Source organism: Chiloscyllium punctatum, chromosome 3, assembly GCF_047496795.1.
Source record: "Chiloscyllium punctatum isolate Juve2018m chromosome 3, sChiPun1.3, whole genome shotgun sequence".
NCBI classification, from domain to species: domain Eukaryota; kingdom Metazoa; phylum Chordata; class Chondrichthyes; order Orectolobiformes; family Hemiscylliidae; genus Chiloscyllium; species Chiloscyllium punctatum.
In genome coordinates this window covers 145571755-145590637 of record NC_092741.1, presented here as the reverse complement: position 1 = coordinate 145590637, position 18883 = coordinate 145571755, and the positions used below count along the sequence as shown (strand labels likewise).

Here is an 18883-nt window from a genome sequence, read left to right as displayed (position 1 = left end):
TCCATTACTTCCCCATGGCTCACCAAACAATAGTGCCTTCTACTGCCCAAATACTTGGATTTTAAGATTGTCCTCTTGTGTCAAAAGCACAATTGGAATATGCATCCGAAATCATTATCAGCTCTGTTGACTATATCCCGTTGTCCTCTATAATTTAATTGGGCTCTTCAGTGGTTCAAGAACTGCAAGCTCCTACAGCTCTAGGCTCTTGTGCATCCCCTCATTCTTAATTCTATCATTGGCACTTTTAAGTTGTTCTGTCTCTAAGCTCTAGAAATCTGTTTCCAAGTCCATCCACTTGGCCTTTTAAGGTGTATAGTTAAGCCTATCCTTTTGACCAATCTTTTATCCATCCATTTTTAGATTTGTGTCATTTACTCCACTCGTGAAGCACCTTAAATACACATTGTTATGCAAGATGTAGATAACATAAGTTGAATAACATCATCTTGTTTTCACATTTTGGTATTTGCTCTTTTTTTTTGCATCAGTCTATTATTACATGATAGTTGGTTGAATGCCAAGTTCAGAGCAGTTACTGAAGTAGATCCAAGTCCACTGGGAGCAATACTGCACAGCAATAATGAAGTTCAAACTCAGCTTTTCTGGTGACGTTTCAATTAATCAGTGCAGTCCATTTAAATTAAAATACACCAAACACAGAAATTTTTAACGTGTACTGGGTGTTTCAGTTCACTGGGAAATGTCTTCAACTGTGTGAATGATTAATTAAGAGCTACATATTATTGAAGTTTTAATCATGTACACTGTTGAATACATTGTCTGGGGAATCAAAAGAGTGATTGGACAAAATGAACTTATATGGTTGTAGCACATGTAAGTGGATTAGAAGTTATGAGATTTGTAAACTTTGATCTGGGCTCAGGCACCTCCATATTTTTCATCCTGAAAATCTTCAACCTGAAAGCTGAATGAATAGATTTTGAAATTCCAAAGTAGTTTTTATTGTATTCCACGGCAACTTCTGTGTCATAAAGTCATACAGATGGAAACAGACCCTTCAGCTCAACTAGTCACGCTGACCATGTTCCCAAACTAAGCTAGTCCCACATGCCTTCATTTGGCCCATATCCCTCCAAACCTTTCTTATTCATGTACCTTTCCAAATATCTTTTAAATGTTGTAACTGTAGCTGCATCCACCACTACTTCTGGCAGTTCATTCCACTCATGAACCACTCACTCTTAAAAAAAGTTGCCCATCATTATCCTTTTTAAAACTTTCTCCTCTTACCTTGAAAACATGCACATGATTTTGATCTCCCCCATCCTAGGGAAACAGCCCTTGCTATTCACCTTATCTACACCCCTCATTATTTTATAAACATCTATACGGTCACCTCTCAACCTACATATCTCTAGTGAAAAACAGTCCAAATGTATGCAGCTTATATTTATAACTCAAACACTCCATTCCAGGCAACATCCTGATAAATCTTTTCTGAACCCTCTCCAATGTGAGTAATATCCTTCCTACCGCAGGGTGACCAGAACTGAAAAGCTTGCAGACGCCTTCAGCAAAACCGTGTAAACATTTTTTTAAAATTTCAAGTTCTGCCACTGTGTAGCAGAGTCATAGTGAGAGATTCTGGAATATAGTCACAGTATTTCAATACCTTAACCTCCTGAATCACTATCTCTTAAAGGAAGACAAAACAATCCAATTCAATTTTAACAACTTACATATTTATCTGTTGATTAAATTTGGCCATTAGGCTTTGTTTTATTCAGATTACTTGCATGATATTCTGGATGACTGCATAATTTCAAATGCTGATATTGAGAAATTATTTGTTTTTTTTCATAGAACCTTGGAAGAAAATGTGTACAAAATCTCTCTGTCTTTGGCTCAACGTTACAATATCGCACTCTGGGAAGTTTACATGACACATTTGGAATTCCTTTTCACTGATAGTGGGTGAGTATCCTAAGTATTAGGTCATTGTACAACTAAGAACATGAACCTTATCATTTATACATCATTTTTCAGTACACATCTCCATGCTGACTCTTCATTCTCAACCTAGCTTGTAGCAGCAATTGAAAATATAGCCAATCTGTTTTTGGTTATATAATTCATGAGGACAAAAAGACAAAACATGCATTTTAATCCTGCATTTGAGAGATATGCAGGGACATTGTAATAGAGAGGAGCAAGTTCTGTCAAGGCTATTTTTTTAAAATTAATTTCACAGTTGCTGAAGGAGTATAAACAGTGTCAGATATTACACGTGATAGTAAATCAGAAGCTGGTTTTAGTGGTAGCGTGCCATATTTTTGTTTTGACGAAGCCAAAAATATTCATTACTGAAACCTTTTTGACACATTACATGTCCTAGACATCACAGCAAATTTCCTACTTAAAGTTTGTCCCTTTTAATCAAGCTCATTTTGTTTTAATAGAGGTACAGAATTTATAAAGCCTTTCTAGATTTAAAAATTATCATGAGGTCTAAAGACTGATTGATTGGACAAGGATATCAGGGCAATGTATTAAGCAACAAAGGATATATTTAAAAACTGAAGCTAGTGATCATCCTTATTCATCCTGGTTCTTACTTCTGACCCAACTTTGAGTGGCACAAGCAACTTTATAGCTCTTCACCTGAACTCTGTCCATCTTCTCTATATCTGTGGCTGTGTTCTGATGTTGATGTCATGTTTTGATCTTGTTATTTCTTCTGTCAATACATCAATTCACAATCCTAACCTAAAATGATTATCGTCTAAGCAGCCCATTGTTAACTACTTCATGGATGACCGTTTGTCAGACTACTGACCGCAACATTCATTGATTAGAACCTGAAAGTCAATTGATACATTACAAAACATATCCTGTCATTACAGCTGGTAAAATTGTTTGGACATGTATCTTACTTTTACCCTGTTCATGCTATCAGTTCACACCATCGGTCTTTTACGATCTGATTCCAGTTTAACTCAAACCGCCCATGCAATATTTTCTCACATGTCTATAATTCACCCTTCGTCCACCAGGATTGTTCAGTAAATACAAAATATATGTAAAAATTAATGCACAGCATCAAATTTATAAAAATAAAAAAACTGTGAAAAGATTCACCTGTCTACGTCGTCGTGGTAAAGTAATATTCCGTAGCTATGAGTCGAGAGTGTAGTCCTGGAAAAACACAGCGGGTCATGCAGCATCGAAGGAGCAGGAGAAGTCCTTCATCAGGAATGAGGCTTGTGGGTCAGAGCTGAGAGATAAATGGTTGAGGGAGGGGGATGGTTGGAGGAAAGTACCTGGGAAAACGGTAGGTGGATGAAGGTGAGGGCAAAGGTGATAGGTCAAAGAGGGGAGTGATAGACGTGTCCAGAGGGCAGTGCCAAATTGGAGGTTTGGGACTGGGATAATGTGCGGGGAGGTGAAATGAGGAAGCTGTTGTAATTATGAGTCAATCAAAGGACAGAAATTACCAGAGATTGCTTTCATTAAGTCGTGAAAATGTATCCAAAGTCATTAGATTAAGAAATGGAGTTCACAGTTGTGGAGCACAAAGATTACAAAAAGAATTTTGAATAATCCTGATTCAAGTCTCTCAGCCATGAAGATGAGGAAGCTCATCACTTTGCTTCTTGATCTCTGCTGAGGTGGAAAATCTCAGCCAGGGCAACAGTAAGACTGCAATGCTTGACTGGAGATTTCTGGATAGACTTACTAATCCTAATCTTGATGCTATATTCATGTAGATATTCAGCAAGAAAAGAGCTTGTTTGTAATGTCTTTATTTGAAATTGTTTATAGGCTGTTACTGCTATATTTCACATTTGAACTAAGACCAATTGGTTGATGTATCAGTGGGACTAATGCTCATGGAACCAAGCAATAGGGTACCATCTCCATAATCGGCAGGAAGAAAATGAGAGTAGGAAAAAACTTGAATTTCTATTAATTTTCTGTTCAATGCAAACAATAATTTTGCTTTAGATCTGCTCAATCATTTAGTTTAACAACATTGTAGAAATGTTTCTACGTATGAACTTTTTAGCCTTTAGCAACACCTAATGTTCAAAAATCTTAGCACATTTAAGGAATTAAGTATCTGTCTCATTCTTGAACACATGAATCTCCATCAAGGATGGGCCCGTCAGTACCTCACTCTACCGCAAACCCATGTATAACCTCACAATGCTATACTTCTCCAGCTTCCACCCGAAACACATTTAAATAGCCATTCCCTATGGACAAGCCCTATGCATACACAGGATCTGCTCAGATGGGGAACGTGATGAGCACTTGGAAGTATTCAAGGATGCCCTCATAAGAATGGAGTATGATACTCAACTCATTGACCACCAGTTCCGACGTGCCACGGCGAGAAACCATAATAACCTCCTCAGGAGACAGACATAAGCTGCAACTGAAAGGGTTCCCTTCACTGTCCAATACTTCCCAGGAGCTGAAAAACTACTCCATGTTCTTTCAACCTGCAACACATTATCGGTGAGGATGAGCACCTCGGCAAGATCTTCCCCACGCCTTCACTTCTCGCCTTTAAGCAACCACCAAACCACCAGATCATTGTTCGCATCAAACTGCCCGGCTTTCAGGACAACTCCATACAACCCTGTCATGGCAGACGCTACAAGACGTGTCAAAGTGTCAACACGGATACCACCATTACCCATGGGGATACCACCCACCATGTATGTGGCAGGTACTCTTGAGACTCGGCCAACATTGTCTATCTCATACGCAGCAGGCAAGAATGCCCTGAGGCATGGTACCTTGGTGAGAACGAACAAAGGCCATGGCAACTGATGAATGGACACTGCGTAACAATCAACAGACAGGTGTGTTCCCTTCCAGTTGGAGAACGCTTCAGCCTGGGACATTTGATCTTGGACCTTTGAGTGACCATCCTCCAAGGTGGACCAGGACAGGCAACAACACAAACCAATCAGAGGCTTGGAGGTGGCCTCAACCAACCTTTGTTTCATGTCACACTACAGGTAATCCAGTGCACCGCAAACACACACACACATGCACACAAAAGTTTGGGGGGTGAATTTGTACTTGCAGAAATACATTTTATTTTGCTCAAAAACTGCATGAATCTATGTCAGATTCTCTAAATCTCTTTTTTTAGATTAGAATCTAAACATTGAGGCACAGACAGCCTCACACAGGGCATCCCACCCCTTCAATGCATGATCTGGCACCTGTTGTTAAAGTTCACTTGAGATTGTTACTTTTAAAAAGTTTTTGGATTTACATATAAACATAATATGGTTACTCTAAAAGATGAGAGACTTACAAACAATCCAGGTCTTCTTTGACATTGCACTGTAAACCTTTGCTATAAATACTGTGTAGCAGCACTCAAAAAGCTAGTGCTTCCGAATAAACCTGTTGGACTATAACTTGATGTATGATTTTTAACAATTAAGGAAAGATTACCTTCAGGTATGAAGCAGAAAAAAAAAAGCAAAATTATTTATTCATCAGTGAGTTGCATGATATTCTAAGTTTCTGTCATGATGTCTAGTGATTCTCAAGAGAATATAATTTGCTGATTGCTTGTATCTTTTGAATCTCCTTAAGACGCTACTATTAAAAGAAATCCATCTTTGTGACTATATAAGAGCAGCTGTTTTCTTTGGTTGTTTTGTACTTACATCTTACTACTTCAATAATCTCTATCCTTTCCAATACAATCTCTTCTTTGCCAATCTATCTTTGTTGTGCTGTATTTGTCGGCCTCACCCCCTTGTGCCATATTTACCAACCTCACCCCCTTATTGTGACGCATTCGCCGGTCGCACCTCCTTGTGCCATATTTACCGACTTCACCCCCTTGTGCCGTATTCACCCACCTCACCACCTTGTTGTGCCGTGTTCACCTGCCTCACCCCCTTGTGGTGCTGTGTTCACCCGCCTCACCCCCTTGTGCCGTATTCACCAGCCTCACCCCCTTGTGCCGTGTTCACCCGCCTCACCCCCTTGTTGTCCATATTTACCGACCTCACCCCCTTGTTGTGCCGTGTTCACCGGCCTCCCCGCCTTGTGCCGTGTTCACCAGCCTCACCCTCTTGTTGTGCCGTGTTCACCGGCCGGCCTCCCCCCCCCCCCCCGGCCTCGTTGTGCCGTGTTCACCGGCCTCCCCACCTCGTTGTGCCATGTTCACCGGCCTCCCCACCTCGTTGTGCCGTGTTCACCGGCCTCACCCCCTCGTTGTGCCGTGTTCACCGGCCTCACCCCCTCGTTGTGTTGTGTTCACCGGCCTCCCACCTCCTCCTTCCCCCCCCTCCCCCCCGTTGTGTCGTGTTCACCGGCCTCACCACCTTGTGATGAGTTCACCAGCTACACCCCCGTGCTCTGCCATGATCACCGGCCTCACCACCTTGTTGTGCTGTATTCACCCGCCTCACCACCTTGTGCCATATTGACTGACCTCAACCCTTTGTTGTGCCGTGTTCACCAGCCTCACCCCCTTGTGCCATATTTACCGATCTCACCCCCTCATTGTGCCGTATTCACCTGCCTCACCCCCTTGCTGTGACGTGTTCACCAGCCTCACCACCTTGTTGTGCCGTGTTCACCGGCCTCACCTCCTTGTTGTGGCGTGTTCACCCTCTTTACCCCTGTGTCATGAGTGTAGAAGTTATCTTTGCTTGTGGTTTAACTTCAGAAAGCATTATTGCTGTCCTTACAAAACCAAAGCCCTCAAACAGAGAGTGTGGGGAAAATGCGTCACCACTATTTAAAAATGTGGAAAAGTTAAATCTCAATCTGGTTACAGTCAGGTGGTGAGACCGAGAAGTGAAATTTGTTTTAAAACTTGTAATCTGTCCGTAACACCAACTACATAGAAAGACGTTTTTTTTTTACAAGTTTATGCATTTCCATAAGCCTTCCAAAGCAATGAGCAAAGGCGAGAAACATTCTGGAGGAAGTCCTAAAGAGTTGGGTTTCCAGCCTTTAATGGACTTTCCTTCTGGCCAGAGAAGATTTGGCCTTAGAAATAATCAATTCAGACAGGACAGGAGTGGGAGTGTTGCTTCTATTTCACAGAAGTTACTCGTTGGCCATGTATTTATAAGTTAACTAATTAAATTCAAGGCTGTAATATAATATAAATTACCTTGGTTTCAAATTTTACCCAATTATGCAGAGAGTCATACAGCATGGACTTAGGCCCTTCAGTCCTGCACTTCAATGCCAATTAAGTTTCTCAAACTAAACTAATCCCACTTGCCTGCATTTGGCCCATTTCCCTCTAAGCCTTTCCTATTCATGTACTTGTCTAAATGTCTTTTAAGTGTTGTAACTGTAACTGTACCTGCACCTACAGCTTCCTCTGGCAGTTCATTCCACATAAGAACCACCCTTTGTGTGGGGGGAAAAAAATTGCCCCTCAGGCAATCTTTCAACTCTCACTTGAAAATTGTGCCCTGTAGGTTTGAACTGCCCTACCCTCGGGAAAAGACTTTTGCTACTCATGTTATCTATGCCCCTCTTGATTTTATAAACCTCTATAAGGTCACCTCTCAACCTCCTACACTCCAGTGAAAAAAGTCCCAGCTTATCCAGCCTCTCCTTCTAACATGACCCGTGCAGTCCCAGTAACATTCTTGTAGATCTTTCTGCACCGTTTAATAATATCATTCCTATAGCAGGATGACCAGTACTGTACACAGTGCACCAAAAATGGCCTCACCAACATCCAGTACAATCTCAACATGGCGTCCCAACTCCTATACTCAATGGTCTGAACAATGGAGGCAAGCGTGAAAATGCAAAGGAAGACTACATTATGTAATTTTCAGAATGAGTTGCTTTTAGTACTGACAACAACAACAATGAAATGCTGCCATAAAAAACAGAAGTGCTGGAGAAACTCAGCAGGACTGGCAGCATCTGTGAAGAGAGAAAAAAAAGTTGACATATCAAGTCCAGAATGACTCCTCTTCAGAACCCTTCCAATAAATGCTGCCAGACCAATTGAGTTTATCATATACTTATTCTTTTTAATTCAGATTTCCAGCGTCTGCAGTACTTGGCTTTTATTTCTGTGGACAGAGTCCTATGTTTATCAGGTACTTGGGTGATGATAGATAGATATGAGAAATGTGAAGCTCAATCCCTGGAACTGTTTCATTCATAGATGATTTTGGTTTAACTTCCAGGCTGTCAACGTCAGAAATTGAAAATAGAGTCCGAAATCTTGATCTTTTCGATGTTCTGAAAACCAACCAAGAAGCCTTTCATGAGCACATGACAAAATATGTTTATCCTGGCATTGATGGTGTGGACCATGTCCGATTACTTTATTATTTTACTCTGCTGGAAAACTGCGGCTGTGCTGAATTTGTGAAAAAACCCATCAAACCAGACACTAACATAAAGCTTCTAAAGAAGTTAAAGGTCGTTACGCCAGGTATGATGGTCAATAGTTTAAAGGCTAATTTTTTATCTCTGACTTGTGCACTTCAACTGCATTAAAAATAATATAACTACAATTTTTTTGCTGGACTCTGGTGCATTCCATCTCATTAGACAATGATTTGTGCCATGATGATTGAGTTTGTGTTGGCCATTGCCTCTTGTGGCTCTGGAGCCCTTCTCTTGTATGGTGCACTCTACTACATTTGCTGCAGGTGAAGACTGCAGGACTGAGTACAAATCCCAAATCTTTGCTTTCTCTAAGTCCACTTCTCAGTTAGCTTGAGCTTCTTTTGTTTCTGCTCACCTCTTCCAAAACCCTTTCAGACAGTTAACTTCCAGATCTTCCAGCCATCAGTGACTATGTCCCAGATTTGGAGGTGCCAGTGTTGGACTGGGGTAGACAGAGTTAAAAATCTAAACAACACCAGGATATAGTCCAACAGGTTCATTTGGAAGCATAAGTTTTCAAGGCGCTGCCTCTTCATCAGGTAGTTCATCAGACGAGACAGTATCTCGAAAGCTAGTGCTTCCATATAAATCTGTTGGACTATAACCCGCTGTTGTGATTTTTAACTTTACCTCCCACGTGTCAGTGTCACTATCTGCTATCTTAATATCTCTCTTATGGATGTTCTTGTAGCAGACATGAAAACCCTAGCAGTTTGTGCCCCAGTGGTCTATTTGCAGCACAAGCTCTCTGGGTTTATGGATACAATTTATCATGATGAACATGGACAAGTCAGTTGTTTTGTTTGCTTGCCTGGTGCAATGGATTCTATCCACTTCTTGAACAGAAACTGTGAACTTGAAACACTAATTGAAGCAAGTGGATTGTGGCTGGTCAGCTCTTCAGAATTCAGGGTATTCCACCTTGAGGTGAGACAGTGGCTGAGCAATCAAACATGAGAGACTCATTAGAAGATGGGCTATCCTATCCAGGGCACAAACCTGGGCAAAATGTATTGAGTGCTTGGACTGTCCATACATCAGAAACACACTCTTAACTCCCCCAGTTGAATCCAAAGCATTGCAGAGTATGATGTTGCATTGTTCGGTAGTAGGTGTCTCTGGAAAGATGAGATATTCAGATATCAGTTTACCTTTGGACTGCACTCAAGATTTACTCATTTAACCTTCAGTTCTCCCAAGATATCTATTAGGAAGTAGAGCTATTCACCCATAGTTCAGAGTTAGTTTCATGAATGTCAGAATGCGTCACTTGTCAGTAGGCTTGCATGCTACATGGAGTTCCTCTGAAGCCTTAGACTAAAGCTGCAAAGAATCCAGGTTCCATCTGTCACAAGAGAGAGGCATAGCTGAATGAGATGGGGATAGGATTATTGAAAAATCATTATTACACAAGAGTGATCTTTGGCATTTAAATAATTATAGTGCATTGGAAATAGACACCTTTAATTTACAGAATAGAAATAGTTACTGCACTGTACATTTTATATTAAACTCCATGAATTACATGGTATCAGGTTGAGTTCATTGAACATTTATGTTATTTCTGAGTCGTGTTAGGAGGGAATTGGGCTGTCTCTTAGTTAATTAGTTCTTTACCTCATTGGTAGAATGAGTTACATGTATCATGGAAGAAAACACAAATAGAAAATTTCTAAATCTACTTGGAAATGTACAAAATAATTCTGGGCAATTTTATTTGATCAACGTATGGTAGAATCTTGGAGTCCAAAAGGATGTGGAATGTAGATTTTCAGAGTTATGTAAGTTGCTGGTGGTCGAGTTCTTTGTGCATTTCAAATTCAGCAGTTGTTAATGGGGCAGTAAATGTATAATCTATTTTGCATTGAGTACATTCAGATATTATTTAACCTTCCATCTTTCTTTCTGCAGCATGTTTTAGTCCACAGTTTGTTCTCCCCCACTAGATTTCCACTTTCCCTATCTCCATCTTGCCTTCCATCCCAACCCAGTCACACATTTAATGTTGTATTTGAAAAAAATAAATATTGCTCCAACTAGTTTACTTTTAATACCTAAACAGTACTTTTAAACAGATTAAAGCTAACAAGATGAATCGTCACATTGCAAAATAATTGGTGGAATGAAGTTGGGTGTTAGAAGATAGTTCATTGGCATTTTGCATGGCTATAAGGCACATGTGATTACCTCACCATGGCGGTGAACTTTGAGAGGGGAACAAGCCATAGTAAACCATTGTAGTTACAGCCTGTGGGTTTTTCTTAAGAAATCCTGACATGCTTCAGACAAGTCCGTCTTCAAAGAGAGCTACAGGAAAAGATAGAGGTGGCTAGTCCTCATTTTAACCACAGAAAATGCTGGGCCTCTTCGTCACCACACAAAATGTGGACGGGAATGTGCATTCAGACTGAAGCGTTTGCGTTCGTGAGGATTTAACCAAGACTGGAAGATTCAGCTAACTTTAGGTAGAAAGCGTGGGATTGCTAGAGTAACCCTCACTCAAAAATCAGTTTGGGAATTGGGTGTTACCAGCTGGGAAAGGACAAAACAAGCCATTGGGAACTGAGAACAGCTTTGTACTAGTTTCTGGAGATTGAGATGTCCGCAGAAGAAGTGGAATACAACTGTGGACAGTGATTTTCTGTCAGTTAAAAGGTGAATAGGAGATTTTTTCTAGAATTTAGATTATAAGTCACCAACTGAGATTGAGAAAGTGTTATTTTTGGTTTGTTCATTACTGTAGAAGCCTTTAAAAGTGAAATATTGTTATTTGATCTTCCTAGTCAACCAATGGGGGAATTGAAATATCCTTCTAAAAATTATTAGTCTCAATAACATCTCACTTGAATTATGTTTTGTTACTTTGGTCAATTAAAACAATCTCAATTCAAAGCTAAGTGTTGCAGATAATTTGTTTCTAATTGCTGTTGCATTTGTGTGCTGGCTTTATTTTCTTTCTTTTCTGTATTAGACCTTAATTACAAGAAGCTGACAGATGGAGACGCTGATCCTTTGGAATCTTTGGAGCCAGTTCTTAACAGCCATAATGTCTTATCAGTTTCTAAACTAGCACCCAAAATTCCTGGGAAAGGTGGCACAATGCTTTCAGCAAACCTCATCTATGCTACATGGCTTCGTAAGCTTTTCTGGATTGGAGATATCCAGCTTATTAAAAAACCACCACAGGAAGAAGCTGAATGGTTGCATGCCTATGATACATGTGCAAAATATTTCGACAGGCTTCTCCCTGAAGATGTTATTGGACTAATAGATGACTTCACCTTTTCTGAAAATTCTGTGAACAAGGTAATGGAAGTTGTTTAATTTGATTGGCTGCATTCCACATTCTATATGTTGACCCACAATTCCCTCATGGAGGGAACTCCAAGATCTTGATCCAGCAAAAATGAAGGAACAGTGATACATTTCCAGGTCAGGATGGTGAGTGACTTGGAAGGGAACTTGCAGGTGGTGGTGTTCCAGGTATTTTTGCCCTGGTCAGAAGGGGGCAGGGTGTGACTCATAAATAGATTTCATTTTAGCTCTTACGAGAGTCTGAATTTTATGGAATATATATATATAAAGTCTTGATGTCTCTATAAGATGAGTCTAACTATCATGATGTAAAATTATTTAAATCGCCAGTCCTTTAAAAAGAAAATGAAAGGCAACCAGTTTCGGTGATCGTTTAATCAAGGAAACTTAATTTTAGCAGATTTAGGCACTGTTTGGTGACATTTCCCTCGGGTTTCTTTGCAAATACTTGAGCTGATTTTCAAAACATAATTATCTCAGCAAAGTGCTCTATGTTCACAATATATTTGACAGCTCACAGAGGCTATTAACTGGTTTTCTGTCATTGTGTGTTTGTGAATAGAAGTTTGGTTTTGAAAGTGATCACCATTTGAGTGTTAAAAGTTTTGAATGGTTTTGATGAATGAGAGTTTTTAAAAAGTATAGTTGAAGTTGTATTAGAACCTGATTTTATTTCATCTTAACGTGAGTCAGAGGTCTGACCATGGAGGATATTGACATGAAGGGCAAGGTTGTTGTGTGAGTTGGTGTGGTATCAAGTCGTCCCCTGATGCTTAAGAACTACACACACACGGCGTAGGATGGGGGTGAAGGGTGATGGTGTGTGAGCAGTGAAGTCAAGCAGGCTAAAAGATGTAACTGAACAGTTGGAACAAAGGCAATGGCAGACCTGTTAATTAACCTACTCAGCACTTGGCCATTCCTTTAGCTAGGGGGCGCTCTGAGGCTGGCAAGTCTGAATCATTCTCAAAGCACGCACCCCTGGCTGCCCTACCCAAAAGCATCCAAGATTTACCACCCAGGCGTTTCGAACAAGACAGGTGACGCGATGAAATTTCCCAATTCAAACCACCCATGTTAGTGGAGAAAATCCAGAGCTTAGGATCACTGACAGGAACTGGGTTTTGTTGTCATTGCTGCTACAGAATCCAGACCATTACTCCTTAGAGCTGGTTGTGCTTTATAGACAAGATTACTCAGTGCATTTCTTTTGTGTAATGTTGCCTGTGATGTGTAGAAAACAATATTTGTGACTCATCCCTTTGAGGGCATTTTGAGTACTTCAATTTGTATCTCTAGTCAAACACTGAATAATTCCCAGTTGAAGCATTACAAGTATAGGGCTAGTCAACACTTGCAATGTGATTTCAATGCAGACAACTGTACTGATTCAGTGCCACATTGGATACTTTACTTACACTGCCTGGATTGTTAAAATAACAACTTGCAACATTCTGTTATATGTAAATACCATTGAAATACAAGAGGACATTAAAAACTATTATAATTATTATGGTGGTTAAAAGGATCATAATGTCAGCAGTTCCTAATAATTGCATAGGACTTGGATTTTGGAACAATAGATTATGTATTGTGAGCCTTCAATGTGTGAAATTGATTTTGATAAATAGAACATGTTACCACCACACACTTTTAACAGGCTCACAATCAAAATGAAGATTACACGACTGTCAGCCAAATCTGACAACAGTTGTAGAAACTGTAAGATTGCATGAAGTATTAAAATAATGCCTGCGCAGAGATCCTGTCCAAAGCCTACTGACCCAATTATTTATGACGTGTTCATAGACTTGAACGACATAAACAGATTTTTTTTTTCGACACAACAGACATTGCATGCAACCTGAAGCTATTACCATCCAATGACATTCAACGTTACAACTAAAAGGCTATGTGCATCAATATCTTATTCATAAGGTGATCTGCAGACAATCATGAATTTAGGTGCTGCAGGTGTTCTCCATAACCAAATTTCATGCAATACTAACTCCTGATTTAAAAGTGTAAGGCAGTCCTTCAAAATTTCAATCATGCCATTAATGCGAGGGAGGCATTATTCATATTTGTCTAAAGCCTGCCCAGAAATAATGCTGAACATTAACACATCCTCATTGCCTTTATGTGTACCAAATGTTTATTGTCAAATTACAGATGATTTTTAAAATCATGTTTAAACACTATACATTTAGAATAATTAATGTAATACTTATGTGAGTTGGAATCTTAAAATAACAATAGTTTAGTAAGGATGACTCGGTTCCACAAATATTGCCAGACTGCATTTTGTAAAATATTGTATTATTGGCTGAGTCTCTGTGGTATTACAGTCAAAGAGTATTTTTAAACTTTCTCCTTTCACAGTGTCACTGTACTCAGAATTGTATTGAAAAGTAAGTGGTAAAATTGACTTGAGTTGAATGAAAATTATTGTGTGGTGTCAAATAGGCTGTTAATTCACTTAAAAATCACACAATACCAGGTTATAGTCCAATAGGTTTATGTGGAAACACTAGCTTTCAGAGCGCTGCTCCTTCATCAGGTGGTTGTGGAACATAAGATCATAAAACACAGAATTTATTGCAGAAGATTGCAGTGTCATGTAACTGAAATGATATATTGAACAAACCTAGATTGCTGTGAAGTCTTTTAGAATGGATTGCAGGTTTCGGTTCATTAATATGTAAATCCCAGAACTTCTCTTAAGTCACCTTCTCAAGATAACTTGGGGTTTTATAACAAAAGGACAAAAGGTTACATCCCAGCTCAGACAACGCATGAAAGGTGTGAGGTTAGATTCTGTCAGTATCCCAACCTTGAGTCAGACTGCTTCTATTTCCGACATGGGATTTACAGAATATTACATGGATTGAATGTCAGCATTGACTGCCTGCAGATTGTGCACTTTTTGAGCAAAATAGAATGTATCTGCAAATATAATTCTGCAAATACAAATACAACCAAAAAATTATATGTGTATGTGTGTGTGTGAGAGTGCACATGGGAGTGTGTGTTTGCGTGTGTGAAAGCTTGGTAAAGTGTTTGCGTGGGTGTGATGGAGTATCAGCTTGTGAGGGGATGTGTGCATGGATGTGAGCGTGGAGGATGGATGTGTGTGTGTGAGCGAGAGCATGTGAATGAGAGAGAGTCAGCATTGAGTGTGTGTGTGTGTGTGTGTGTGTGTGTGTGTGTGTGTGAGAGAGAGTGTAGTGCTGTCCCCTATAGTGTGACATGAACACAAGTCCCAGTTGAGGCCATCCTCATGGGTACCGAAATTGGCTATCAGCCTCTGCTTGGCCACGCTGCATTGTTGCCTATCCCAAAGTCCACCTTGGAAAATGGTCACCCAAAGATAAGAGGCCAAATGTCCCTGACTGCTGAAGTGTTCCCCGACTGGGAGGGAACACCTCTGTCTGGTGATTGTTGCATGGCGTCCATTCATATGTTGTCGTAGTGTCGTGTGCCATGCCTTGGGGCGTCCTTGCCTGCAGCATATGAGAAAGACAACGTTGGCCAGGTCATCTGAGTACCTGTCACGTACATGGTCAGTAGTGTCCTCACGGGTAATAAGACCATAAGACATAGGAGTGGAAGTAAGGCCATTCGGCCCATTGAGTCCACTCCGCCATTCAATCATGGCTGATGGGCATTTCAACTCCCCTCACCCGCATTCTCCCCGTAGCCCTTAATTCCTTGTGACATCAAGAATTTATCAATCTCTGCCTTGAAGACTTTTAGCGTCCCGGCCTCCACTGCACTCTGTGGTAATGGTGGTATCCATGTCGTCACTCTGACATGTCTTGCAATGGTTAGCATGAGAAGGTTGTACAGTGTTGTGGTCGATGCTGTCCTGAAAGCTGGGAAGCTTGCTGCGAGCAATCATCTGTTTAAGGTTTGACAGTTGTCTAAAGACAAGAAGTGGAGCTGTCGGGAAGGTCTTGGCGAGATGCTCATCCTCATCGATAATGTGTTGCAGGCTGTGAAAGACATGGTGTAGTTTTTCGGCTCCCGGAAAGTACTGGACAATGAAGAGTACCCTATTGGTTGCAACCTGTGACAGAGACATCAAATCACTGTTACCCTGTTCCGCTCTACTACTGTTCACCAACTTTATCTATGTAATATTTGAGATGTGTGGACTTTTAAAAAAATTACTTCTTCCACATGTATACTCTCACACAAAAGCATATACATATCTAACTACCAACCAAATAGTCAATTCAATAGCCATTCTGTGAATGCAGCAAATTTCCTCAGTTAGAAATTGGCTCAGGTTGTTTGTAAAGTGATAGCAACAGTTGATTGTTTACATTCCTGTTATTGAGGTCATGTCTGTCATCTTGGATTTGTCTAAAGGAGGATTGACCTTTCAACCATTGTAGTGGCCTAAAGTATAGTTTTATGATTGTTGAGCTGCTGTATGGATGCCGCTGTACATGAAGTTACAACTGTGCATTAATGAAGTTTGGATCACATTACAAGCTATCATTAGTAAATATGTGCCTCATCTTTATACAGAGCAGATTCATAGCAAGGATATTCCCATTCAATGCTGTCTGTAACAAGAATGAGATTTTTGCCTCAACAGCAAAGCCTGTCAAGCTTTTGACACGAACCCCTCTAGTCAGTTTCTTAGCATTGGTCAACTTGACAATTGCACTGAAAAGGAGTGAGCTATTGACACTTACATGAAGTATACAATTTAGAAAACGTTTTGATTATTACAGTTAGAGTCATAGTCATAGAGATGTACAACATGGAAACAGACCCTTCGGTCCAACCTGTCCATACCGACCAGATATCCCAACCCAATTAGTCCCACCTGCCAGCACCCGGCCCATATCCCTCCAAACCCTTCCTATTCATATACCCATCCAGGTGCCTCTTAAATGTTGCAATTGTACCAGCCTCCACCACATCCTCTGGCAGCTCATTCCATACACTTACCACCCTCTGCATGAAACAGTTGTCCCTTAGGTCTCTTTTACATCTTTCCCCTCTCACCCTAAACCTATGCCCTCTAGTTCTGGACTCCCCGACCCCAGGGAAAAGGCTTTGTCTATTTATCCTATCCATGCCCCTCATAAATTTGTAAACCTCTATAAGGTCACCCTTCAGCCTCTGACGCTCCAGGGAAAACAGCCCCAGCCTGTTCAGCCTCTCCCTGTAGCTCAGATCCTCCAACCCTGGCAACATCCTTGTAAATCTTTTCTGAACCCTTTCAAGTTTCACAACATCTTTCCGATAGGATGGAGACCAGAATTGCACACAATATTCCAACAGTGGTCTAATCAATGTCCTGTACAGCCACAACATGACCTCCCAAAGGCTAGATTATTAATTATTCAAGTATTTTAATATTGCAACAGATGTATAGAAACATCTAGAACTAGAGTGTATATTAGGGCCAGACTGTTCAGAACAGATTTTAGGAAGTACTCCTACATACAGAGGATGGTAGTGGTTCGAGACTCTCTTCCACAAGTACAGTTAATGCTAGATCAGTTGTTAATTTTAAGGCTGTGATTGATAAATTTTGATAAGCAAAGCTATTAAGGGATAGAGGCCTAAGGCAGGTATATGGAGTTAGCCTGTGGATTGGCCATGATCTAATTGGCAGAACAGGCTCAAGGGGCAGAATGGCCTACATCTGTGCCTATATTCCTAAATGAAAACGTAATAGACCAAGCTAATTAAAAATATTTTAATTGTGACTTGTTTACAGAAAAAGATTTCTTATGGTTTATGAATATCTTAATATCCAGTTTCTTCCTGCACATATTGAGATTGTCTGCTTCTTTCCTCCAAGTAGAATCATAAAGATAATGCAGTATATATTCTGGCTACAGCATTAGCTGTAAGGTGAGACTAATTTTGCATTGGCCTATACTATTCCTTTAAAACTTTCTCCAAAAGGATAATAGCTGAAAACTGATAGTTATACTTAAGGAACGTTATTGCTGAGGTTCTTGCTTTTATCTGGATAGTATTCTTTTAAGCATTTTTTAAAAAACACAGTTAAGCCTCTTATGATTGGGAGAGAAGTACAAGAGTTCATACCACAAAACCTAGAAACCTGACCACCTGCAATCTCCTGTGATGATGCTGCTACTTCAACAAGGTTGTGTTGTCCTTGGTTTTTTTTCACAAGTGTTATACAGGGCAGAGTTGCTGAGATGTCTGGGTTATTTTCTTGAAGAAGTTTTAAGTATTAGAAAAAACACTTGTACAATGAAAGGGCAGTGGCCAGTTCTACCAGCTCAGCTCAGCTTTTCTGTGTTTTTTTTTGTGTTTTGGTTTTAGCAGTCTGGCTGCTCAAACCTGCTGATCAGTTATTAGCTGGGAAACCAAAAGAAACAGCTTCATGAAAGAAGGTGTTTGATGCTGAATCTCTCTCTCTCTCCTGTAAGACCCTGTGTTTGATTTTACCTTTTTTTTTCCAAGGATTGTTTATGGTGATTGTTGCAGGTATTTGGAACAGCATCATTAAGTTGGAATAGTCTGAGTTTTCGGATAGGTTAAGTTATTCTGTATCCTTCTCTCTTATTTGTGTTTCATTCGGTATTCTGTAAATAAATTCTGTTTTGTTTAAAACCGGGTGGGGGTTGACCTAGAATATCTACATTACACCTGCTTAAAGTAACAAGAAAAATTAGGGTCCAGGCTGAAATGTTTTGAGGGGGTCTGGCCTGGTCCGTAACACTCCCCTCAATTGCAAGGTGATGCATTTTTGGCTGGACAAATTCAGGGGTGATTTATACAATAAATAGCAGAACCCTTAACATTTAGAGGTATCTGGATGTACAGGTCCACAGAGACTTGAAAGTGTCAACACAAGTGGACAAGACATTCAAGAAGGCATACTCAGAAATCTCACAATACCAGGTTATTGTCCAATAGGTTTATTTAAAATCGCAAACTTTCAGAGCAGTGCTCCTTTGTCAGATGACTTTACCTGACAAAGGACCAGAGCTCCGAAAGCTTGTGATTTAAAATAAACCTGTTGGACTATAACCTGATGCCTTAAAACTTATGACCTTATCCACCCCAGTTCAACACCGGCATCTCCACATGAAGAAAGCATATAGCATACTTTCCTTCATCGGCTGGGGCATCAAATATAAAAATAGACAAATTATGACACAGCTGTAAAAAACTTTAGTTTGGCCGT

The 18883-nt window shown here is 40.2% G+C and overlaps 1 protein-coding gene across 3 annotated transcripts in view; it reads left to right on the top strand.

The window, feature by feature from the left end:
* nbas (NBAS subunit of NRZ tethering complex) overlaps positions 1 to 18883 on the top strand; it is a 248990-nt gene that overhangs the window by 176143 nt on the left and 53964 nt on the right. For all 3 annotated transcript variants that reach the window (XM_072561955.1, XM_072561957.1, XM_072561954.1), the window contains exons 42-44: positions 1828 to 1938; positions 8172 to 8422; positions 11351 to 11685. In XM_072561955.1, the coding sequence (XP_072418056.1) occupies positions 1828 to 1938; positions 8172 to 8422; positions 11351 to 11685 (697 nt within the window). The remainder of the gene's footprint in view (positions 1 to 1827; positions 1939 to 8171; positions 8423 to 11350; positions 11686 to 18883) is intronic.